The sequence below is a fragment of the Ahaetulla prasina genome, chromosome 7, assembly GCF_028640845.1.
Source record: "Ahaetulla prasina isolate Xishuangbanna chromosome 7, ASM2864084v1, whole genome shotgun sequence".
In the NCBI taxonomy this organism is placed as follows: domain Eukaryota; kingdom Metazoa; phylum Chordata; class Lepidosauria; order Squamata; family Colubridae; genus Ahaetulla; species Ahaetulla prasina.
The window spans coordinates 73274475-73300665 of NC_080545.1; the positions used below are offsets into that span (position 1 = coordinate 73274475).

General features: G+C 35.7%; 2 protein-coding genes across 3 annotated transcripts in view; one reads left to right on the top strand and one right to left on the bottom strand.

Annotated features, from left to right (window-relative positions):
• PRDM4 (PR/SET domain 4) overlaps window positions 1-5171 on the top strand; it is a 25076-nt gene extending 19905 nt beyond the window's left edge. Inside the window, exons 9-12 of the mRNA XM_058190060.1 lie at window positions 1794-1921; window positions 2929-3243; window positions 3810-3978; window positions 4560-5171. Of these exons, the coding sequence (XP_058046043.1) occupies window positions 1794-1921; window positions 2929-3243; window positions 3810-3978; window positions 4560-4872 (925 nt within the window). The 3' untranslated portion in view covers window positions 4873-5171. The remainder of the gene's footprint in view (window positions 1-1793; window positions 1922-2928; window positions 3244-3809; window positions 3979-4559) is intronic.
• Window positions 5121-22746, bottom strand: PWP1 (PWP1 homolog, endonuclein). Of its 2 annotated transcripts, XM_058190057.1 has the most exons (15): window positions 22579-22746; window positions 21232-21290; window positions 20313-20488; window positions 20092-20177; window positions 18632-18728; window positions 17179-17289; window positions 15885-16012; window positions 15184-15254; window positions 13264-13360; window positions 11328-11389; window positions 9968-10079; window positions 8827-8917; window positions 6846-6967; window positions 6589-6694; window positions 5121-6484 (listed from the first exon to the last, which is right to left on the bottom strand). In XM_058190057.1, exons 1-15 carry the CDS (start codon window positions 22642-22644, stop codon window positions 6372-6374), a joined length of 1497 nt encoding a protein of 498 aa, XP_058046040.1. In that variant the 5' UTR covers window positions 22645-22746; the 3' UTR covers window positions 5121-6371. The 2 variants fall into 2 exon arrangements, with proteins under 2 accessions (XP_058046040.1, XP_058046042.1); XM_058190059.1 differs by lacking the exon at window positions 21232-21290 and having other exon boundaries at window positions 22579-22713.
• Window positions 22747-26191: the final 3445 nt, after the last annotated feature.

Genomic DNA, 26191 nt, shown 5'->3' on the forward strand with positions numbered 1-26191 from the left:
GTAGTCTTCAGGTATCTTAATATCTTCATGGTATTTTCTTGATTTAGCAACTTATCTAGAGCCATTTCAGTATATGCTTTGCCCAGGACAAGAATCTTCATACCATCCCAGACAAATGATCATTCAACCTTTGCTTGAAAACCTCCTATGATGGAGCCTCCAAAACTCCATCATAGTGTTTAATAACTGCCTGAGTCAGGACATTCATCCTTATTTTGAGTTTGTATCTGTGCAAAGCTTCAACCCATTGTTTTTCACCCTATCCTTGGGATCCAAAGGAATAAATGCATATTCTCTTCCTTGTGACAGCCCTTGAAGTATTGGAAGACTTGTGATTGGAAAAGCATTTGAAATCTGTTTAAAGCTAAACTTGAATTTACAGATCTCTTTTTAAAAATTTATCTAAGGTGATCTTTTAAGTATTGTCATTCTTAACTGTACCTCGTTATATTTTGAGAAATGCTTTAGGTGCCCTTTGTAAAGAGATGGTAAATCATGTATAATGTGAGACAGAATTACTTCATCTGGAACAGGGATGTGCGGCCTTTTTTTTTTTTTTGGAAGACTACAATTTTCCTTTGAATTGAATGTTTTGGCCTGCACTCTAAAAAATGGGTGGAGTTAGACAAAAATGTATCTGATTTAATGAAATAAAAGTAAAATAATTTATATATAGTTGATGTCATTTTTCCACATTCATGTAAAATATTTTCCACTCAGCCACATTAAAATTACAATTGTCAGCAATTATGATATTTTGTAGCTATATGTGGCTCTTAGGTCTTAGATTAAGATTTAAAATTCAGAAACAAATATTTCATTCAAAAAGCAGAATTGGGTGATTCTTTTTATTTTTATGAATATTTGATACTTCATGTGGAAGACATTTTGTTCATTTTTCCTTGAAATTATGAAAACAGTTAATACAGCATGAATGCTGATTAGCATCTTCAGAGGAAGAGAGTATGGCATACCAAAACTAAAGCATTGTTTGTTTTAGTAATAGTATCTGGAACAAGTTTTAGTATTAATATATAATATATTTGCACACAATAAGACTAAATAACCACTAGATTACTTTAGCAATTTAAGAACAGAACATCAGAGCTTTAGTAAAATAGAAAAAAGTGAAATGTATATCTGGTAGCTGACCAAATACTAAAATGTACAAGTTCATAATGGAGGTAAAATAAGGATGGTCTCTAGGAAGAAATTTAAAAAATACCTATCATTTCAAATTTTCTTGTACCTGGACTGCAGTACAATAAAATAGTTTTAACAGTTGGTCCCTTCAATTGAAAATAAATTGTTTCTGATAAATAGATCAGTGAACCTCATTGTTCATTCGTTCAGCCTTTTTGATTCTTTGCAGCACGAAGGACCGGATGTCCTGACAGGATTCTCTTCCAGTAACTGCTGTGAATTCTTACATCCTTGTGCTTGTGTAACCAGGGATAGTGTCTAGCCACTTTGGCTTCTTTTGGCTTCTTTTTCAGAGTCTTCTACAATGACTCTTGCTGCCACATTACATCTCCAGAATATTTTTGTTTCAGTGTTACTGCTCTCAAGTCTGCAGTACAGCTTTACTGGTTGGTTCTTACGGTTCAAATGTTCCCAGCAGTTTTCTCCAGCACCACAGTACAAAAGCATCAGTTTAGTTTAGTTTCATTCAGTGCTGTTGCTGCAAATTGTTTTAGTGTTGGCTTCAGTGAAGAATGTTAAATGATTTAGGGATATTTGTGATGAAAATCATACAGATGATACATTTTAAGATTTTCCTCTCTGTGAAATAGGAACCGGGAAGAACAGAATCTGGTAGCCTACCCTCACGATGGAAAGATTTACTTCTGCACCTCACGTGACATTCCTCCAGACCAGGAGCTCCTTTTTTACTATAGTCGTGACTATGCCCGGCAGATTGGTAAGCGATTAATTTAGGCTTTCCAAATATGGCATTCTCCAAATGTTTTAGTCTGTAGCTCCTAGGCCTGGAACATTGACCAATACTGAAAATTACTTCTGGAAGTATGATCCAAGTGGGGAGCTTAAATCTGATACGAATAGAAGCTTCTGATTTATATATTCCTCTATCTGATCTGATTGGATTTAGTTGTAAGCGATTCCCTTTCTTCATATTTCAGCAAAGCTTCAAGATTGAAGCTTATGCCTTTTAAATTTATAATGCTTTTTGTTACCTTCCTATTTATAGTAGTAGGCCAAAATTGTGGAAACCTTTTGGGAAAAGTGTATTTTCTAAAACTAGCTAATAACACCACTTTTTTTTGGAATAGTACCATAAAATTATATAGCAATGGAAAGATAATTTAATTAAGAATGTAATGCAATAACTTTTATGAAAGATTTGCTATTAGAATAGCAGGTACAGTATAAAGAAGAAAAGTGAAAAAAAATGAGATATATAAAAATTATCACCCATAGAAAAAATGAGATATACAAAAATTATCACCCATAGAAAAATGAGATATACAAAAATTATCACCCATAGAAAAATGAGATATATAAAAATTATCACCCATAGAAAAAATGAGATATACAAAAATTATCACATCATCAGTTAATACTTAGTTGGGTAACCGTTAGCATGAATGCCTTATGACGTCTTCCCATGGAATGAACCAAGTCTTTTAGTTCTACAGCTGTTATAATGTGAAATCAAGATTGCTTCTATGACGTAACAAGTTTCTTTAGTCGGCTCCATGGATTTTCAATTGGGTTAAGGTCTGGGCTGTTCCCAGGCCATTCCAGCAGTGGAATATGATTATCTTGAAACTTCAAAAAAAAGTGGTGTTATTAGCCATCAAGCCTCAAAAATAGACTTTTCCCAAAAGGTTTCCACAATTTTGGCCACTACTGTATTTTGGGGCTTCATATTTTCTGCTGCATCATAAATAATTACCTCTCTTAAAGGTGTTCCTGAGCATCCTGATGTGCATACTTGTCACTGTGGAAAAGAATGTGCCTCCTATGCAGAGTTTAAGGTCCATCTGAGTAGTCATCTCCACAGCCACTTCCCCAGTCAGGGACACAGCAGTACCCCTGGATCAGGACACAGTAAGGAAAGGAAATGGAAATGCTCTATGTGCCCTCAAGCTTTTATATCACCTTCTAAGCTTCATGTTCATTTCATGGGGCATATAGGTATGAAGCCACACAAGTGTGATTTCTGTAGCAAGGCCTTCAGTGATCCCAGCAATCTGCGTACCCATCTTAAAATTCATACAGGTAAGTGAGGAAGAACATTTAAAGTTTTTTCCAAACAAATATTTAGAACCAATTGCACTGTTTTGTCACAGTGAAGACTGGTTTTGTGTGTTCCTTCTTAGAACGGAATATTGTGTTGCCTTGTTATTTGCATATTTATTTGCATACATGTGACGTACAATATTTTAGAGACCAATTAGATTTTGATTTTGGATGTGAGTTCCCAAATTTTTAAGTGACTGTTTATCACTAGGAAACTATTTTTCTTTTGTCCTTTTGCTAGAGATAACCAGTTGAAGAAGCATGAAATTAAAAGAATCTAACAAAGAGCATAGAATCTTTAACAATTTTAGAAAAACAACTTGGAAATCTTTAGAAAATTGGAGAGTTGTGTGTAGTATGTTGTCTGTAGCAGAAAATAAGATTCATTGATATTCCATGCCATTAGTTACTTGTAGCATTAAAATCTACTGTATAGCCCCTACTGTAATATCAAACATGTTGATAGCTTGGAATTTCAATCTATATTTACTGTTCTGTGGATGGGATGAAATAATCTTATGTAAATCTTTATGTCTTATTTTCAGGTCAAAAAAATTATCGCTGTGCACTCTGTGAAAAATCTTTTACTCAGAAGGCACACCTAGAGACACATATGGTTATCCACACTGGAGAAAAAAATCTGAAATGTGATTATTGCGATAAACTATTTATGCGGCGTCAAGATCTCAAGCAGCATGTGCTCACCCATACACAGTGAGTCATTCAGGAGACATTCCAAATTATTTCTTTGTGTTTGTGTGTTTAATTTATTGCCTACAAACTAAAGGGGTCCATATTTAAAAGAGCCATGATAGTAATAGGACAGTTCTCAGAAGAAACCCAGATTTATTAGAAGAAAAATATATTATGGTGAATAGTGTCAAGATGAAGGCTGATAAGCTGGTATTTAATCCTCTTATCTTATAAAAAAAGTATACAAGGCCTAACCCATGAGGAATGGTAGAGACTGCATATATAAGATTGTTATTTGGAACAGAAGATAGGAATTCTTCCAGGATGAAATTGTAACGCTGAAATTCTAAGTATGTGATGTTGAACAAAAAGCACCTCTAGATTATTTCCCACCAAATATTGTGTGGATGATGGCAAAGCCTTATGCATGTAAAAGTGGAGTTTTCTGAATGCTAAATGGGAAATTTAAGATTAGAACAACTGTGTGAAATCTATGTCTCACAAGCCGTCAAACTCAAAAGAACTCTCAAATATTAAAAAATTGTTTTCATGTTCTCATGTCTAAAATGCTGTCGCTCTTCTCCATACCCATTCCTGTTTAGAGAACGTCAAATCAAATGTCCACAATGTGAGAAGCTATTCTTAAGGACAAATCACCTAAAGAAACATTTAAACTCTCATGAAGGAAAAAGGGATTATGTGTGTGAAAAGTGTTCCAAAGCTTATTTAACAAAATACCACCTTACTCGCCATCTAAAAATTTGTAAAGGACCAACCTCTAGTCTCTCAGCCCAAGAAGAGGAGGAGGAAGATTCTTCAGAGGAGGAAGAATTGATAAATTCTACAACAAATGAAAATTGCCAACTCAGAACCACCATGTATGTGACAGCTGATACACTTTCTTGTCACAAATAAGGCAATTCCTAAAATTGTTTGTTTAAACTTACTCTCAGCGGCCAAATTCTCATCTGTAATGAAAATGGCTTATCTGTTTTCAGACTGATTGCCAGGAACATTAAAACAAGATAATTACTATGTTCATCTATTAAAACGGTATCATTGGTGACTTGGTTGATGCATGATGGATACAGCTGAAATAGCATCAGCTGTCAAGGACGTACTTAATGTGAAAATATGCACAAACCAAATTTTTTTTCATTAAACTGTTTTTTTATTGGAAAAAAGTTTGTAGCTTAACTTAGTTCATTAAATTGATATCTGTCATATATCAATGAATTATTTGCTCATTTGTTGACAATTGAGCATTCAGAGATAATTAGAAAACAAAAATATAGTATGGAAATCAGAGTAAGGCATGCTAATGCTTGTGTTTGAAATGCAAGCTTAGTTTTAGCATGAATTTTACATACAAAGGTTATTCATGTAACTTTGTCTATACTGCAACCGATAACCACTTATTTTGAAAGGGAAATTCTGCTGCTAATATATTTATGGAATGAAGGTATCATTAAGATTTGTTTTCTTACAGAAAATTAAAATACTGCTTTTTAATGTGTGTACTGTTTTTTTTCCCCCCAGTATGTAGAAATTGTTTTTGCTTTATTAAACCAATTGTTTATCTATACATTATGATCTTCAGCCAATATTAACTATGCTGACATTGATAGTTCTCCTAGGTAGAAGTATATTAAATTAATGGTCTGAATCAAAGAGATGAGAGTCATGGTGTAGTAATTAAGGCATCAGAAACGGGGGACCATGGATTCTAGTCCAACTTTGGGCATGAAGCCAGATGGGTGACCTTGAGCCAGTCACTTTCCTTGTGTGTTCAATCACACTTGGCCAATAAAAATTCTATTCTATTCTATTCTATTCTCTGAGCCCTAGGAAGGAGGCAATAGCAAACTACTTCTGAAAAACCAGGCACTCTCCAAGAATTGAACACAAATGGAGCGGGGGAGGAGAGAGGAAACCCAATATTGTTAATCTTAGCTACTTTATTTATGCCAATTAATTTTATTAATTAGCATGTGCCTATATTATAAATATATTTATAGACGATCAAAGAATCATGCTCTCACAAGGTATCCAATCCTGGTTAATAATAACAATACATTTTAAACCTTCCACAATATAGAGAGCTTCCTTTAGATTCTCAGAAAACTGGTTTTTAAATAGTAGCTTTTAAACCAGATAGCCAATGTCAAAGGATTTAAGTAGTTGTTACATGCATCAGAATGCCTTTAATCTTTCTTAATACAAATGAATAAATTAAGGTTACTTTGTTATATTATTGCTAGTGATTTTGTGTTTTGGCATATTCCAATTTCTAGCCGGTTAACACCTCAGAAAATTTTTAAGATCAAGGCTGAACTTCATGGTAACATGATCTTAAAAGCAGGTTTTAAAAAATGGTTTACTTAGAATTTTAATTAAAAAAACATAAGCTTATTTCATGATTCCATTACAGCTCCTCCACAGCTGCTACTGCTATTAGCAGAATTACTTGTTTCAGAACTTGATGTGGTAACTGCTAGCCTCTGTCGAGTTCCAAAAACATCATTCACTGTAATGCCAAAAAGAGAGGGAAGTTAAAAACTCTTAATTTTAAAGAAGAAATTAACCTTTTTCTTAGGATTACATAACTAGAAAATAAATGAGAACAGTCACCTGTGGAAATTGTGCTTATGTCCCAGAGTTGTAGTCCCTGCCTTTCTCCTCCAAAGGCATAAACAAATGGCAGATCTGGACAGCAAGCTGCACAAAACAGGGCACCCTGTGGGCAGAAGACACATCCTCTTCTGATTTTCTGCTGACTCAATACATCTCAACAACACATTTCTAATTCAAATCGGTGAACTAAATCAAAATTAGCAGAAGTTGTGCAAATCCAACATCTTTAGACTTTATGTATTAGAGGAAATTACCATTTTCATATCTCTGGAATAGACTAAAGAAGGCTTGTTTCCTAGGATGTCCCAAATTTTCACAGATTTATCAGAAGATGTTGTGACAAGGCATCCTTTGATTTGGCTACTTAACTGTAGTCCTGGAAAACATAAGCAGGTGCTTTTAGTATTAAGTCAGGAAGAAAACAGAAGATCACTCTTATAGGCCTTGTTCTTTTAGGTTAAGGGATCTATGGTTTAAAGGCAGCCCACATCCATGGTGCAGCAATGCCAACTGAAATGTATCTTCTTCCATTGCCATTAGTAAAGATAAAGGTACTTGCAAATCTTTCATTTGTCAAAAATACTCAAAAACAAGAAGTAACTCCATTTAAGTGATTAGATTTATATAGTCATTTGGCTCATGAAATATAATTTTGGGTGGTCTACCAACATATTAACAATTAAAACCATATAACATACACACACCCCAAATTACAAAACCAAGAATATGGAAGAACAACAATTAGTTGACATTAAATAATCATGTTGCAAACTCATTAGGGCGGTATAAAAATTTAAATAATAAATAAATAAATAAATAAATTATGGGATTCCAAAGTCAATGGAAAGTATTAAGGGCCTTCTGGAAAATAAGACGGGGATGGGGCCAACTTCATCTCAGAGAGAAAGATGTTCAAGAGGGCAGGACCCACAGCAGAAAAGGAACACCATCTGGGTCTTGCCAGGTGGAATTTCTTTGCTGATGACACCCAAAGCATAACCCTCCTGCTCGATATGATGGGTTTGGTAGCTATAATCAGGGAGAGGCGGTTCATCAAATAACTTGGTCCTATGGGCTTTTAACGATGAAAAGCAACACCTAAAATTGTAACTAAAACAAACTGGCAATCAGTGCATCTTGCAGTATAATATTCCCCTTCCGGGGGATGGGGGGGGATGTAACTGTCTGTGCAGCTGCACTCTGCAGCAGTTGAAGCTTCCAGGTGATTTTCAAGGGCAGCATTGAGTTACTGTAATCCAGTTTGGAGATGAGCAGAGCGTGAGTGACTAAACAAAGGCTTATAGTCCAGGAACAGACAAAACTGGGGCACAGTACAAAGCTGTGCAAAGGTCCTCCTAGATATGACTGTAACCTGCTTCTCGGGCAGGAGTTGTAGTTATAGAAGGAACCCCAGATTCAACCCAGGGTCTCTCTGGAGTATCACAGCCTCATCCAGAACTAAAAATGGTAAAGTTCCAAATCCAGGAGGCCCCAAATTCTAATGTTGCTCAATCTTGTTCAACTGAAGCCTATTGTTCCCCATCCAGACCTCAACAGCCTCAGACATTGGAACAAGGCATTAGTAGTACTGAGTTTGCGAAGGACAACAATATGGATATCATCACCTTACCGATGACACCCTGGCAATGAATCTCACCTAGTGACTTCATTTAGATGTTAAATAGAAATGAAGAAAGTACCATGCCCTGTTAAACCCACAGAACCCCTCCTCTCCCAATCAACACCAACCCAGAAGGATACCACAATTGATATCAAAGGTTGCCAAGAAATCAAGGAGAGCAAGAACATACGCACTTTTCCTGCCCTGCTGCCACTTAATTCAGAAGTGTGGTCAATATCATCTCTAACCAACCAAGTCTGAATACTGACTGAAAAGTGTTAGATATTCAGCTTTATCCATGGCCCATAGAAGCTGCTGCACAACCACGTTCTCCACAATCTTCTCTAGAAAAGGGAAGTTAGATACTGGATGAAAATAGTCCAGCATGGTGGGCTTCTTGAGGAGAGGGCAAGACAATGCCTCCTTAATGAGCAGCAGAACAACCTATCTCTCAAATGGTTAACTATCCCTAGGATCCAACCAAATAATGCATGCTCTTTATGCACTGTAGAATGGTAAATGTACGTTTGCCTCAAAAATATGATATAATTATATAAGATATCTGACTAGAATGAGATTTTCTTAGGAGCCTGACTGGGAAAAGAAATGCTTACCAGATACTTCTTCATCATGTGCTTTCATTGTGAAGACTGGTTTATGGGAACGAGCATCAAGACAGTATACAAATCCATCTTCTGTGCTAGCCTACAACAAATTATTTCCAGAGATTTTAAAAACAAAATCAATAGGCAGGCCACCTTTCTCAATCTGAAGATCTTTCGGAAGTAAGGACTTGAAATCCCAGAAATGACCCATCCAGCCTGAAGGGCCATTGTAGCAAATTCTGGAAGAACGGTGCCGAAGTTGGGAAAAAACTGCACACAAAACAAGCAGCTGGATGTTTGGTGGCCAACTCTAGCCATGCAGGTACCGTTGTTCCTGATTTGATGACAAGCAACAGATCAGAATGATCTGTTATCTATGGCAGCATAACTTGCCATATTTGAGTTAAGACTTCACTGTCAGGAACCTCTACATTACCAAAGCAGTTCTTAATGAAATAAAGGTAGCACTATCAAATTGCAAAGCAGCAAGACTTCCACTAATTAGGAAGTGTTTTAATGTAATGTACATAGATTATTTTATATCTTAAAATACGATGGCTGCCTTGAAAATCTTGAATGATATATTAGGGCTATGTAACACTTCAGATTCTAAAGAAAAAAGATGCTTCCAAGAGTACACAGGAACACCTGTTGCTAGGGTCACTTACTGGAAAATTCTTTAATCAACTTTTTCCAAGAATTGCTCTGCAGTAATAGCAATAGCACTTAAGACATATATATTGTTTCATAGTCCTTTACAGCCCTTTCCAAGTGGTTTACAGAGTCAGCACTTTGCCTCCCCCCCCCAACAATCTGGGTCCTCATTTTACCGACCTCGGCAGGATGGAATGCTGAGTTAAGCTTGAGTCAGTGGGAATTGAACTCCTGGAGTGAGCAGTGAGTTAGCCTGCAATACTGCACTCTAACCACTGTGCCACCACAGCTCCGCAGAGGTTATACGATGCAGTTAGGAAAAGGTCCAAATGCAATGAACCCCACCCCTGATCCTGTGAAGCATTTTCTTTCTATCTTACTTACTAGGTTTTAGAGCTGCCTAACACAAACAATGTGACTCTAGATGGTATACAACGAATTGAATTGAAATACTGTAGAATGGATAAGACAAAATGCAAAGAACTATTGTACTTACTAAGAAGTGGTGAGGTGAAAAATGATTCCAAGTCACTCTTTCAACTTGTCCACTAAATCTCCAGGTTCTATAGTTGTCCTGTGGACTTCTACAGTCATATAAAATGGCTGATCTGAAAGTATCAATAAAGATTTATTCAAATTTGGCACCCGATTTTTTAAACATTATAAACTAGACTTAATTTACCCATGAGACACAGCAAGGTCATTTTTTTCCCAACCTAATAAAATGCTCCTACTCCAGCTGAGTCATTAGTAAAAGTTACAGCAATCTCACTAGTTATAAAAGTAATAAACAGCGAATGCAAGCCTATTAAGTGGAATTACTAGTTTCAAATGGTCTTGTTTCTAATTAAGTTTGCATAGAAAGCTAATGCAACCTGATGCTAAAATCAGGTTGACCCTTCCCGTTGAGAATACACAGAGAAGCACTTCCCTAAATCATACCAAAACTATAATATATGCTTTAAAGAAGACACTATTAACAAAGTATTATCTATGTCAAATACCTTATGAAAGAAATACAGGCAGTCCTTGACTTACAGCGTGTCACAGAAGTGAATACACCCCCTTATATTTTGTAAATATTTACGTATATCTTTTCATATGACAACACCGAACAAATGACACTTGGCTACAATGTAAAGTAGTGAGTATACAGCTTGTACACCAGTGTAAATGTGCTGTGCCCCTCAAAATAACACAACACACAACCATTAATGTCTAAACTGCTGGCAACTAAAGTGAGTACACTCCTAAGATGGTAAACCAAACCCATTGTTTGATCTGGGACTTTTTTCTAAAAGCGGAGCAAACATTAGGTTTTGGCAAAAATGTTGTAAATTGTTGTCTTGTGACCACAGGACACTACACGTAACCATAATGCAGATTGACTGCTTGAAATGCTGTCACATGACTGGGGGGGAGCTGGCCATCAAAGGTCATTAAGTATCTTTTTGGGGGAAGAGTGTTGTCATAAAAGACTGTGAGGGCTACCTGTATTACATTTTATTATTTATCTCTGCCATCATGTGGTTTATATATTACCTGTACTGTTATAACTATGGAGATTCTCAGTCATCCAGGTCATAGTTGTCCCAAAGGTGCTTTTTTCAAGAGGCAATTGGACTTTCTGGTTTTTCTTTGAAGACACAGATAAACCTCCAGGTGACCTTAACGAATCCAAATGACCAGCTGTCTGCAAGGAGTATAAACCCTTCCATTTTCCACCATCCAGTCAGAGTTGAAGAAGCTTCTTGGATGAGAAGCAAAAATGTCTTCAAAGAAACACAAGAAAGTCCAGTGGCCTCTTGAAACTATACTTTTATAGTGTGATAGAAACAATAGAAGCTTGTTCTTACTTGTCATAAGAGCCAGAAATGAGAGTCTGTGTTTCAAATGGATGAAATTGCAGTGTTTGCACCTAAAAATAACAAATTAGATTTGAAATATATTTGCATCAAAATGGTAGTTTTACAGTGTACATGATTTTAATTAATTCCTACTATAATTTTTTTCACAAATAGAAAGGAGTGTTCAATGATCTATTTAACTGCTAATTTAAGGCATACAACCATCAGCTTGTAAAATTTAGGTTAGCTAAAACTTCATTATGTAGAACAAAAAGTCTGGAATTGTTAATTGGTTTGAACATTTATAATTAAATGTTATTTCTATAGAGCTCATTTCACTAGAATGCAAACATCTAAAGAAATAGCCATGGAAAACGAAGATCAAATGTTATTTGAATAATTCTGTTAACTAGGAGTTGACATTAATTTCTCCCACTGGGCTGTGATTGCATAACTTCTCACAAAATTAGCCAGAGTTAAATCTAAAATTTAAGAGACTTTTTCTCTATAGATTTACTTGGCTCATCAAACTAGGATTATAATACTGTTAAACCTGTACTTAATAGAACTAATGAAGTTGTAGAAAGATGGGGGGGGGAGTCACAAATGCAGTTTTTCATCCCTAAAGCTGCCTATCAGAACTTTTTTTAATAGAATAGATAAAAAAGCCCATCCTTCTTAGTACTTGATCATTTGGTCTCTTAGAATTCAAAAACAATTTAAATTGAGCTTTTGAACCTAGTTTTGCTTTGATTTTTTCATATGCCGGTATTTATTTTTTATTTTTTAAATCCAAAGTCCAACTCTGTTTTACTTATTTAAGAATTTATAAGTATCACATTTAACAAGGCTTTGGGGTGGCTGTGTATTACAGTGCTCAATCAATACAATGTCGATATCTCTACAAACCCCTACAAGTCTACAGAGCTGTGGTTATCCTTTCGCTCCTCTATGATCTACTGATGACATAACAAACAACATTAGAAATTTCACATACATGCTCCCTGTTCCATTCTTGGCATTCAGTGGCAAGACAATGTCTCCAGCCTTGAGGTTCACAAAGTCCACCAGCATTGAGTCTCTGATTATCAGAGCCCAGTTGTGGTGGTGGGATACATCATCAGAATGGGCAAGCAACAATATGCCTCACCAGTTGCTCTCTGGTGTACTAGAGACTGAGAAGAGACCCTGAGGTTGTTTACGCAAGCACTACAAAATCACTGCGAAGGAAACCTTATACCACTGTGACATCCAACCAAGAGAACTGGAAACTTGGTAGATAGAACCCTCTGGTGAGTCTGTGTTACGAAGTCTCCACCAGCTTCGAAGACAGGCGCAGCCAAAAACTGATAAAAAAACTGTGAAGGGCATTACACTGTTATTGCAACAATGGACTTCCAGTGCCCCCATTGTGCTAGACTCTGCGCTTCCAGATTGAGACTGCAGAGCTATCTCCGTGTTCACAGATGCTGCACAACAGCATGTCAACAATTTGTTGGTTCATAAATCCTCATTTAGTAAGGCTCTCAGATCCCCATTCTCTCTTTTTCCTAGCTTATTAACGAATAATGACCATCTGGGGAAATATAAAGGTTTCTTCAAAAATCACATACAGATTAAAATAAATTAAAATAGTTTTGCTTATATGGCTTATACATGGAATAGGAAGATGATGTTCCTGAAATTAACACTGAAGTACTGAAGCTCTTCTAGGGAGGGGTAAGGAAATTGAGAGGCTAATTTTCTAGTGGCAAGTAGAATAGATACAATTTCTCTGACTGAACTTGTATTTTTAAAAATATTTTACCTAAAAAAAAAAACCAGTATTGGAGAAAAAAATTGCATTTGTTGCAATACATCTGTACAATATCCTATTGTGCCAGATTTCCTTGTTATTTTGCTGCAATAGATGAATTTGGCTATGCTTTTAGAATCATCAACATACCTTGTCTGTGTGAAGAGAAAGTGTTGCTGCTGTTGTGCCCCTGGACATGTCCCAAAGAATTACAGAATGGTCAGCTGAGGCACTTGCCAAGACAGATCTAAAAGAAACAAGCATATTGATTTGCAAATAGAGTCAATGGCAGGTCTGAAATCAATTCATGTTTTACCCAACACACACACACACACACAGGAGGGAGGAAAAGGAGGGAGGGAGGGAGAGAGAGACAGAGAGAGGGATTATTGCTTTTAAATAAAATCTAATGACTTTCTAACTGCTCAGAAATTTTTCTTTTAATTGAGTGACAGATAGATTGCCCAATGAATTAAATGAATAAATATAAGGTAAATAACAAAACAGTTTCTGAAAAAACTGTTATTTACTCTCTTTTGAATTTTCTGACATTTTGCATGTTCTTGCTACGGATTGTTATTGAACCTTCAAATGGTTCCACTGAATGAAAAGCTATCCCTAGGATTGGTGCCTCTTTCATTTATGTCACAGATAAAATCACCCTATGAGTTGTGCCAGTGTAATCCTTTTAGCTGCAAGAACTGTAGCCAAACATTTCCTGATCATCAGTACCTCAGATTGCTGTATAGGAATTTCAACCCATGCCACATTTCTCTGGGATTTAGGTTTGGACTTAATTTGCAACATTTATTCTTTTGAATAACATATTATTCATGATCCATTCTCTTGATTGTATATTTGGATTCTCTTTCAACATGACCTGCTTGATTTCAACTGATACACTGATGGCATGATATTGTCCTGCAGAAGTCTCTCATCCACAGTGAATTCTCACTTGCTTCAATAATGTAATAACTTGCCTGTAGCTTGAAAAGTTTCATTTTTGATTCATTTGCCTATACTGCTTGAGAACCCTATAAAATCAGACGAGGTTTCTGTAAACTTGAGGCAAATATCAAACTTCTTGTGAGCCACTGTTTCCACAGCTGTTTTTGGGAGCCAATGCTTTTACTTTGCTACACTTGGCTTCTATGAATCTGGATTTTCCCAAAGTGCTTTCCTGAAATCATTTCCTTCAATCAAGATAAGAGAAGCCTATAGATCAGGGGTCCCCAACCTCTGGTTAATTTTCCTGATACCTCTTAGGAAAATTAACTGTTGCCCAAAATCTTTACTTCAAGGTATGTCCCTGGCTGGCCCTTGAAGTTTACAGCCTTTTTTTGGCCTGATATGATCTCAATTATTTTTCTGTAGAGGTCTTCAAAAATTTCCTTTGAGTTGAGGCACAACATGCTTCAAGATTCTGTGTGACACATAATATCACTGTGACGAGGAAAGTCAAAGTTTGTGAGACTCGTAGAGAGCTGAGCTATCCCAAATCAGCCCCGTTTAACTGCTTACATAATCGCCTAAAGATCAGGCATCACATTTGCACATCTCATGCAAGTTGATTCATGAAATAAATGAACAAGCACCACACTTATTTCAAAACTGTATACTCAGATACTGTACAATATATGTGTTTGTGTTTGCACATGAAGTCTTGGTTATATTCAGCAGCAAAGATATGTAAGGCTTTATAAAATCCAAAAAGTAACAAGTATTTAGAACTGTATTTTTGAAATATCCAATGACTGCCTTTAAGCCAAGACTGAAAAATATGTATTCTGCTATCTAAGACCAATTTTGTGGCTTCATACAGTGATTAAATTAAGCCACACAAATTAATAAACCTGCATAAGTCAAAAGCATATTTCAAAAATACATCTTCACAAAGATGAATAAGATGAAAGAAAGACCAAATCTATGGCAATTGTCCTACAGATATCTATAATTATGACTTACTTCAATGTAGTGGAACTCAACTGTGAATTACTTTCATTGTGAGCTATAGAAATGTTTAAAAAAAACATAATTCACACTAATTTATATTTAAATATATATTTTTACCTGAGATGTTTATTCCATGAAAGATCAAGCACTGCATCAGTATGCCCCTGATGGTCTTCTTTGGATAAATTCTTTATGTAAAAAAGATGAAGAACTTTTAGAGTTTGTAACTATAATAATAAAAACATGTTAATTCTATAACCCTTGCATAGGTTTCCAAATGTGAAAGGCAATTCTTGCCCTTGCTCCTTTACTCTACTGTCTTAAATAGTCTCAAACATACAGGATCATTCTAGTCTAATATTTTCCACAACAGCTGGCAGAAACTGTTCTGAGAATCTTCAGCCACTGATTTTTTTAGCAATTAAAATATTTGTAAATATTAAACAGAAAATGAATTTGAAAATGCGCTATGTAAAGAAGAATAGTCAATCTTTCTATCTCCAAAACCACGTTGCAACTATCCAGATCAGCCTTGGACCATGCATAGACACATGGACAAAGAAGCCTTTCCGTGCACACTTATAGATTTCTGGAGATTTTATCAGATCATACTAAGAAAAGACAACAGGCTGGGATGAATCTTCAACTGTTACCTCCAGCAAGTCTGACAACTTGGTGACAAACAGCAGACAACATATAACGTTTCCAAGAGTAACAAGATTAGATCGTGTATATATGACAGAGACTGAAAAGCCACTTCCTGCTATCCTTACTGAGAAAGTTTAAACTTTATTAATATGAAATTTGCTTATACTTACCTTCTTTTGTTTCTTTTTCTTTAGTTTTGCCTTATGTCCTAATGAAAAAACTGGTTCTAAAGAGTCCACTATGTCAAGATCCCATATTTCAATAACAGGATTCATTGTGCCAACAGCAATATAATTTCCTAAAGAAATATCCAAGTTAATTATGTGTAATCTCATAAATCCTACACATATATGTTAAAAACTGCTTGCCATTATCTAACATATAGAGGTGTGTAGTAGCTCCAAAGTAGGCAAGGGAGCCTTGGCTCAGGGATGGGCACCCTTACTATACCTGCTATTCTTAGAAGCAGATGTTACTGTTTCATTACTGTCATAACTGTGAATGGTCATTAAATGAGGCAGTTACTAAACAAGGACTACATGTATTGAGTTGAGACAGCTCAAACATATATTTTCTCAAGCCCAGAAACAAGTTGCTTATGGCAGATCCAAAGCACTACATACCTCTTCTAGTGTGAATTTCTACTAGTAGTACATTTACATTATCATCTCATGACTCTGGAGAGAATAAATTTTATTTTGGTACTTTAACCTTTTTTGAGTTAGTAGAAAAGATGTTTATTGCAAGGAATAAGGTTGAGCGCATAGAAGCATAAGAATCTGGAAGGGGAGCCCATTCAACTCCATTCAATACTGGATGAATACCTATTTGATTAAGTTTCACTTTGATCATCCTCATCAATTTAATTATCAAAAATCTCTCACAATTTTTGAATCAGTTTTCCTTGAATTTAGATGGAAAGGAGATGTTGTGTGCTTAGACACTGAAGCTATACATAATTTCTCCCACTAGTCTTACAATGTTGCATAATATGGAACACAACCTGTAGCCTGAGAGCCTTTACTTCCTCAGGAAAGACAAAAGACATCAGAAAACAGTGCCCTGAAACCTATTTAGCCAGTTGTTCCAATAGGTTATCACAACAATTAGAAAAACAGTATGATCATTATCATTAATGCTGGATAATAAGATTCCCTAGTTTACTATAATATTTAATCTCTTTCTCACAATCCTACAGGGAAATGCCTAGAAAAATCTACTTCTAAGTTACACACTTTTAGAAGAGAAACAATCCAGAAGGAAAACAGGGAAGGAAAGAGAATGGCTACTGAGGTAAAAATATGCTCAGAGAAAAAAACAAAAAGGAGAAGGAAAATGTGGTAGAAAAAAGAAAAAAAAGAAAAAAATATTTATCCTCAACATTTGTTCTCATCTGCACTTTCATACTGATAATGATAATAATAATGTTAGTATCATTAGAAATAAAATAATACACTAACTTACCTGCAGAATCATTGGGACTAGGATCAAAGTTCATCCATTCCACACTTAACGGGTATGCAGATAAAATAAGATCATGATGGACATAAAAGGAATCTTCTTCATGATTATAAACTGAAAGAATTAAATAACGTCAACTAAATTAAAAAATCATATTCCCACTACAAAAACATAAAGAACATATGTATACGCTTGTTGTTGAGAGAAGAATAAAATTAACATTACCACTATACTATATCACAAATTAAAAAATGAAATATGGGAAGATATTTTGGAGTTCAAGCATATATCGTACTCTTCCCTCTCTCCTACAGTTTACTGAATTCCAGATAAGTAGAACTCAAAAGAAGAAATGCAAGTGGAACAAATCCCCCACAGGTTGCCAATATCAATACTAATCATATTTCATTTACTTTTTTACACCTCTGCATTTATTAATCAAGAGAGGATCCAATAAGCAATACAAGAAACAGTAGAACTCAATGACAGTAATAAAACATTAGAAGACTCCAAGGAACTGGTGGTCAAAGCAAACACAATTCAACCAAATGGATAAGTAGCCTGATCTAATATAAGCAATATTTCAAAGTTATCCCAAAGATGTTTTTTTCCTGAGGCAACTGGACATTGTTTTTTCTTTTTGAAGATATTTCGCTTCTCATCCAAGAAGCTTCTTCAGATCTGACAGGATGGTGGGGAATGGAAGGATTTATATTCCTTGTAGACAGCTGGTCATTTGCATTCTTTTAGAGGATCATTGAAGCACTTGGAGGTTTATCTGTGTCCTCAGGGTCACCTGAGTAGTGCTCCTGGTTCCTGTTATCTGCAATTTTCCTCTGGAAATCCATTCCTGAAGAAAGCACCTTTGGGACAACCATAACCTGGATGACTGAGAATCTCTACAGATTTCAATGTTACGTTTCAATATTATGGAGGATATATAAATTATTCCAAAATATTGACAAGAAACTGTGAGGAAGTACAAGGCTATAAAAGTGAGTTTTATTTTCCCATGAAATGCATTAAGAGAATATGGGGAAGTGATTTAGAAATGACATGATTCTATGAAACAGATTATATCATTATAAACAAATGACAAAAAGTGTGTAGTTTTATACAATACTAAGTGATAAATCTGTAATAATAAAAAATATAATAAAGCATTCATGTTCTTATTTTTAGGGAAGGGTATGAATCACAAGATAGGGAAAAAAAGAATCTGACAGTAACACATCAAGCTCAAAATGTAGCACCTCAAAACAAATACAAAACACTTGAAATCGTGCTTTTACAGCAATTTATATCCTGTATAAAAAGCCCTTTTTGGAAAGAGGCAGAATTCAAGCATAGAGGTGACCATTATGAATAAAGATAGTACAGGAAATCAACTTAATGACTAAACCATCCATATTTTCCACAATTCTTTTTTAAAAGCCACAAAGATTTTAATACCTACCATGAACTTCTAGGCTGCAGTGGTCCTTATCAACTCTGCCACATACAACAAGACTGTCATTTGACTTAATCACAAAGTCTTCTTTCTCATATTGATCCTGAAAGAATACAAGATTGAACATGATTTTCAAATCCTTATTTTATCACAGCACTTAACAGATACCATGAAACAACTTTAGGTGCATACAAATATTTGGGAATGCTTAGTCTTTTAAAAACTAACTGAAATCAGTCATACTTTAAAAGAATTTGTCTTGTCATCTAATAAGTGACATTTTAAAAAACCTTTTCTTAATGTTTAAGAAAAGCAATTTGTGCACTTCTTCCAATCCCAGACTAAGCTTTCACAAATTTGAAAATAAAAGGTATTCAGAAACAGTACATGACAGTAACTGAATGTGTGAGGATACAATTAAAATAAGTATAATGAAAAGACAAGTGGAAAAAGTACAAAATTATGACTTGATACATTCTTGTGCTTAAAAGAGAATCTTCAACATTAATGTAGCTGAAATTAACATATATTAGCAAAGTAATAATAATAATATCAGAGTTGGAAGGTACCTTGGAGGTCTTCTAGTCCAACCCCCTGCCCAGGCAGGAAACCCTACACCATTTCAGACAAATGGCTATCCAACATTTTCTTGAAAATTTCCAGTGTTGGAACATTCACAACTTCTGCAGGCAAGTTGTTCCACTGATTAATTGTTCTAACTGTCAGGAAATTTCTCCTTAGTTCTAGGTTGCTTCTCTCCTTGATTACTTTCCACCCATTGCTTCTTGTTCTACCCTCAGGTGCACTGGAGAATAGCTTGACTCCCTCTTCTTTGTGGCAACCCCTGAGATATTGGAACACTGCTATCATGTCTCCCCTAGTCCTTCTTTTCATTAAACTAGGCATACCGAGTTCCTGCAACCGTTCTTCATATGTTTTAGCCTCCAGTCCCCTAATCTTTGTTACTCTTCTCTGCATTTTTTCTAGAGTCTCAACATCCTTTTTACATCATGGCGACCAAAACTGAATGCAATATTCCAAGTGTGGCCTTACCAAGGCATTATAAAGTGGTATTAATACTTCACGTGATCTTGATTCTATCCCTCTGTTTATGCAGCCCAAAACTGTGTTGGCTTTTTTGGCAGCTGCTGCACACTGCTGGCTCGTATCTAAATGGTTGTCCACTAGGACTCCAAGATCCCTCTCACAGTTACTACTATTGAGCAAAGTAGTTTATATCAAGTATGTTGCTGAAACAGAAGCCCAGAAATACAATATAAAAAGACAGATGTTAATCAAATCAATTTTTTCAAATTGATTAATCGGAAACATTTCTTCAAATAACACTTATCGTATGCCTACCACCCCAAACCAATACAGAATGTTATCCTTAGCCAGTATCAAAATTATGTATATAAACAATCTTCAGTGTTACAAAAACAAAGGAACCATGCTTTAATACTCACAGTATCTTTAATAGTGATATATGGATCATTTTCATTAGTTCCATATACTGCAAGCCCTGCAAAGATTTCTCCAATGCTGTCAGTACCTATCATATGACAAGCAGATTTCTTTTGATCAGACTCATAATTGTGAAACAAGTAGCATCTTTTGTAAAGAGACACAATTGCACATCCTTGAATAGAGAAGTTGTTTGTGTACAGCAGGAAGGAGAGATAAATACCTGCATTTTCTTCATCATAATTATCCAAGTCATATTCTGCCAATTCATCGTCATCTAGCTTATCAGTATCCTCATCTTTGGGAGCAGAGCTGGCTACCTCACCATCAACAACATCCATGGCACCTGAGGTTTCTTCTTGTCCACCTCCATCCTCATCCTCATCCTCATCCTCTGCCCTTCATGTAAAGAAGTTAACAATAATGTCACTATCTATCTGCTTGTACAATTCCAAATTGTTTCTGTGCCAATAACTTTGCAGGTTCCACCTTTCTCACTTTATAGTATCCCAGATAAATATGAAGATGAGTAAATCTGACATTGTCATGTACTTGGGAGATAAATTTAGAGCAATCATTTGCAATCCTACAAAGACTTAACAATCAACAACCTATCTCCTTTAACTGGAAAATACTTATTTGTGGAAAAAACAAATCACATTCTGTAGCAGTCTCTTCCTCACAAAAAACATAGTTTCAGTGTATTGAATGCATGTTATTGTTAGTACAATTATAAAACTTTATTAGACATCAGCACTTTTAATATGTAATGACTTTATTTTCTATTCCAAAATTCTACTATAGAGTATTCCAGTTTTAATTCTATTTTTTCCCCAAAACCTGAAATGGTATGTTTACTTTTGGCAGTTTATGTCAATAGAGTGTATTTAATTACAAATATTTTTCCACTACTACTTCTATGCTAAAAATTTCTTATATCATTTTCATATATCACTAACACAATTCCCACCTACTAGACTTATGCTGTAGATCACTCAATCCAGTTTATATATTTCCATTGGACAAATGTAATTAGACATAAACTAGATTTTCACTTGACTAATTATTTTTAAATTGAACAAATACAGGTGTTTTGCTGTAAATTGACTTTTCAATCTTGTTTAAATGCAATCCAAACATACTGCAATCTCTCTTTAGTTTCAGTAATTAAACGCTTCAGTTCTTCCTTGTCAAGTTGTACCTGCAAGATAAACGTGGAAAATAAAACCTCCTATAGTAAAATCATGCCTGACTATTTGAAAAACAAAGTCATTTTTAAATAAGTTTCATCCAACATATTCTAATTAGGATTATTATATCTAAATTATAAAACAAAATAAGAGTAGAGCTAGGTTTTTTTAAAAATATTGCTTTACTATTGTCTCCTGGTTGCCCACATTCTTGGTCCTCAGGTATGGCAGCTCTATTCCAATCAACAGACCATTTTTGACAGCTTGATTTTTAAAAAAAATCAGTCTGACAAAATAAATTGTAAAACTCTCTAGAAAGTCAACTATCAAATATAAAAATTGTGCCCAGGAAGCATAAATGAAGACACTTATCTGCAAGAGGGACTACAGAAACAAACTGAAATTGAATAGTTAATTTCATGTTATGTTTCCTGGTACACTATAAATCAAGGGAAGGCCTTTCAGATATGACAACCTAAACAATTCTATATGAAGGGCAAGTAAAATGAATAAAGTTACATATAAATATTATATTGAAACATGGAGAATTATGGATGTTATATAATACAACAAGAACAATGGAAAAAATAGTGTGCTCCATGAAAACTCAAAACTGCCATTATTATTGTTTTGTTTTGGAAGGTCAATCAGTTTGCTACGCATAATTGTAAGATATTATGAGCTGGCTTGATAAACAGGGACAAAATATTATTCCTGGTGCAAAATCTAGAAGAGCACTCAATGTGTACTCTACCTTGCAAAGTTCAATAGTACCAGAAACTGACACCATGCGACTTTTTTTGTCTGATTTTCAAAGGAAAATATGCAACCCATTTTCCTAATTTAAAAGCCTTCAATTTAAATTAGCCTTAATTTTTTTTTAAAAAAAATTGTGAAATACACCCTTTTGAGCTTGGTTGGCTTCATTTCAGGGATGAGACAAAGTGGAAATTTATACAATCACCTCCACTTTTTCTCGCTTTCCACATTGCCTTCCTTTGCTTTGCTTTTGCATAAGCGACTAATTTAGAGCAGGGCTCTCCAACCGTGGCAACTTTAAGACTTGTGGACTTCAACTCCCAGAATTCCTCAACCAGCAAAGCTGAGGAAAGCTCCCAGAATTCTTCAGCGTGCAAAGCTGGGTGAGGAATTCTGGGAGTTGAAGTCCGCAAAGTTGCTAAGGTTGGAGGCCCCTGATTTAGAGGAAAGCATCCACTGCTTTGCTGCCCGAAATGAAGCTCAGAAATGATTTTTTTTGGGGGGGGGCCTCTCTGGAAAGAAGAGGGACGCGTCTCTCACCTTGTCGGGCGTCTCCTTGGCAACACCTTGGCGCACCCAGGCAACACAAGTTACGGGACGACTCATGGCTCCAACAGGGCTACGAAAGCAGGAACGGAGCAGCTGAAGAAGGCTTCCCCGTACGCAGACACGTGCGTTACCGACTTCCTGTTCCGCCCACAGAGTCTCCCTGCTGACGTCTCCATGAAGCCCAACCCCCCGCCCTGTTGCTGGTCAAGAAACGTTATAAAAAGCTATAGGCCCTGGGGGGGGCGGAGTGAGGTCATCAAGGAGCGACACGTGAGTCCCCGCCCCTTCGCGATCAAGAAAGAGATCGCGGCAACACCCCTCCCACTCCGCAACGTCACTGGTAGACATTTGAGCGGCGGGCGGAAAAGCCCTTCAGGGTTCAACCTGGACGGGCAAATGTCTAGGGAGCGGCTCGTCTGCTCTTTTGTGTATTGTGCACGTTTCGACTTCTTACTAGATTGAATGTTACTCCCCTTCTTACACCCTCACCCCCACAAAGGGAAGGAATAAAATAAAACTCGTGGGAAATCTCATTCCTAAATTACCACTATATTTGGGACTGATTTCCGTTTTGCTTTCTGACCTATATAAAACTAGGAAGATTGTTTTTACCCTACCTTTTTTCTTATTTAAAGCATTTATATGGCTGCCCAACTCGAGTATGACCCGACAGGTGGAAACATATAACAGAAAATACTGTATAAGGCCAACGGAAAACAGTTGCAAGAATTGATGGGTGATTAGGGACTCGAATACTTGGTGATCTTTGGGTATTTTAAATTTAATTTGAAGTTGCTGTTGAATCGATTCTTGATTACAGGTAGTCCTCGACTTATAATAGTTCATTTAGTGACCGTTTGAAGTTATAATGGCACTGAAAAAAGTGACTTAAGACTATTTTTCACACTTAAGACAGTTGCAGCATCCTCATGGTCATGTGAATTATATTTGGATGTTTTGACAACTGACTCAAGTGATGATTGCAGTGTCCCAGAGTCATGTCGTCACCTTTTGCAACCTTTTGACAAGCAAAAATCAATGGAGAAAGCAGATTCATTTAACAACTGTTACTAATTTAACAACTGCAGTGATTCAGTTAACAAATGTGACAAGAAAAGTCTTAAGAAAAATCTTAAAATGGGGCAAAACTCACTTAACAAATTTCTCAATGAACAACATAAATTTTGAGCTCAACTGTCGTAAGTTGAGGACTGCCTGTATTTATATGTATGCAGTATTGTAGTTTTCTTGGCATGTTTCATAAGAAAGTTTTGTCCCCACCTTTTAGCTAAGCTGTTTGTTTCTAATAAAGGCACTGCACAATCTTGAATGCTGAAATCTGATCTGACTTCCCTGGAGAAGAGACTGTAAATGTCATGCAATTACTGTATCTAATTCAGAAACCAAAGAGGTAGAATATAGTTTATATGCAGAACATTTTTATGGCAAATATAGCATAGGATCTAATTTTGCCGAATGTTAGTCATGTAGATCTGTTTCAAACACTTATGGTTCATTAAAAATTGTGGTGAATAAGATTTCAACTTACCACAGCACATCTCATACTAATATATATTGAACAGATGTATAAAGTGGTTTCTTGCTTAAACTGGTATTTAGTTTACTGTGCTCTGCAAACTCAGCCAATTATGACACCACAAACCAAGGCTTTAAAAATGGCTGTGTCTGTTTTCCTGCTTCTCTTTCTTACTTTTTCTTTATTCCTTGTGTTTTCCCGTTGTTCATGTCTCCTTTTGTGACTTCGCTTAAAAGAGTTCTGAATCATCAGAATGTGTTCCAATTCCTTTCACTCATTGGGTTAGCCTGTTTTTTTGTTAAATTATAATTTAACCATGATATCTGGATTGACATGGCACACTAAAGTCACAAGCCAATGTAAAATGTGTCTACAGATCCAATGAAAATGAAAAGATTTTCTATCTTTTGTGAAACTGTAAAATCAATAGCTAATATTGAATGTAGGGTTTTGCCGTCTGAATACATAAGACAGGTTTATCCATAAAAACATATTTTAATTCCAACAATTAATTAAAGATCATATACCATTGTTGCTCACAACAGTAATATACAGTTCGCACAAAACATGGCTGATCTGACAAGAATGTTTTGCAGGCTGACTATATATATATATATGTGTGTGTGTGTGTGTGTGTGTGTGTCTGTGTGTGTATAGACAGATATATGGTTAGAGATAGATATCTTCCTTAAGAAATTTAATATACCAGAAGTCATGCAAATAATTTTAGAGCAGTAAACACAACAGGAGCAATCACTTGTTGACACTACCAAAATTATTCAAATACAGAAACATTAGTCAATTGATAAATATGTACATACACTGTATTTTTGTTATTATTTTTGTGGTCCCTTCTGAAATATATTAAAGCATTGCTCCCGCCTTACCAGGTCCTTATTAAAGACAAATCCAAAAATAGGATTTAAGAGTATTTTCTACCAATACTGACCACCAGTATAAATACTTGAGATATCTACCTTAGATCCCTATATTTGAGGCACTTGACCATTGGTTGAGAGTTGGGACAGGAAAAGCCAACACAAGTATTATCTCCAAACCAATATTAATTCTGATCCAGAATTCTGGATCATTTGAAGTCAGAGGTTGTCTTCTTCACCACATAAAACCTTCCCTTTGCATTCATATTTTAAACAACCATAAAAATTATGTGTTTTAATCTGTGTTATAGGAAATGCTAACATTGCAGGAAAGCATAAGATACATTCTAGGGGAGGAGGGGGCACACTCAGTTCTTGTGCAGTTTTTCACCTCTTTAAGCACCAGGCTGCTCTGTAGCTTTTGAGTTCTATAATTAATTCTTTGCAGAGGATAAGACTTCAGAGTAAACCATCAGGTCCTGTGCAGTAAAGAAACTGGTTAGAAAAGGCTCTTATCACTACAAAAGTTGAAAGCCACCAACTTAGAAGCATTACCTCAAGGATCTGGAACTCTTTCAGTAGTGCTCAGCACTACCAACAATCAATTCAAGCAGGACAGAGAATGCATATTAATATAAGCAAGTTTTTTTTAAAAAAAAAATCAAGGTTCAATGTATTTTACTTCTTTTATTACCCTGGGGTGTTCCAAACAATTTTTTGTTCTCTGCTGTCTTTTATTGCAAAATCAGTATATGTAAGATCTATACAGCAATTAAGCCATCATGCTGAAACTTGAAGCGAACAAAAAACCAACACTTTTTGAGTACAGCTATAAAAGCTGAACTCCTTTGTGCCACAAGACCATTGACATAAAACAAACACACAACTACTGACCTAGATATCAGTGCAATCCTTGGCAACAAACCCCATAGTTACAACTAATACTATTTTTTTGCATGGAAGATTGCATTGACAGAACAACAGGTGTCACTAAAACCACTCATTTGATTTGCTGATGTAGGTTAACTAAAATGAAACAAAAATATTTGTTGTAGAAGGAAATGGATTTTCATGCTGCTTTGCTACAAATAAGGTTTGAAAGAAACGGGTTTATATAATCCTTACATATCAATTTAAATTTCAGTCAAGAGGTGGATCACATTCTGTTATCAGTGATACAATTTAGAAT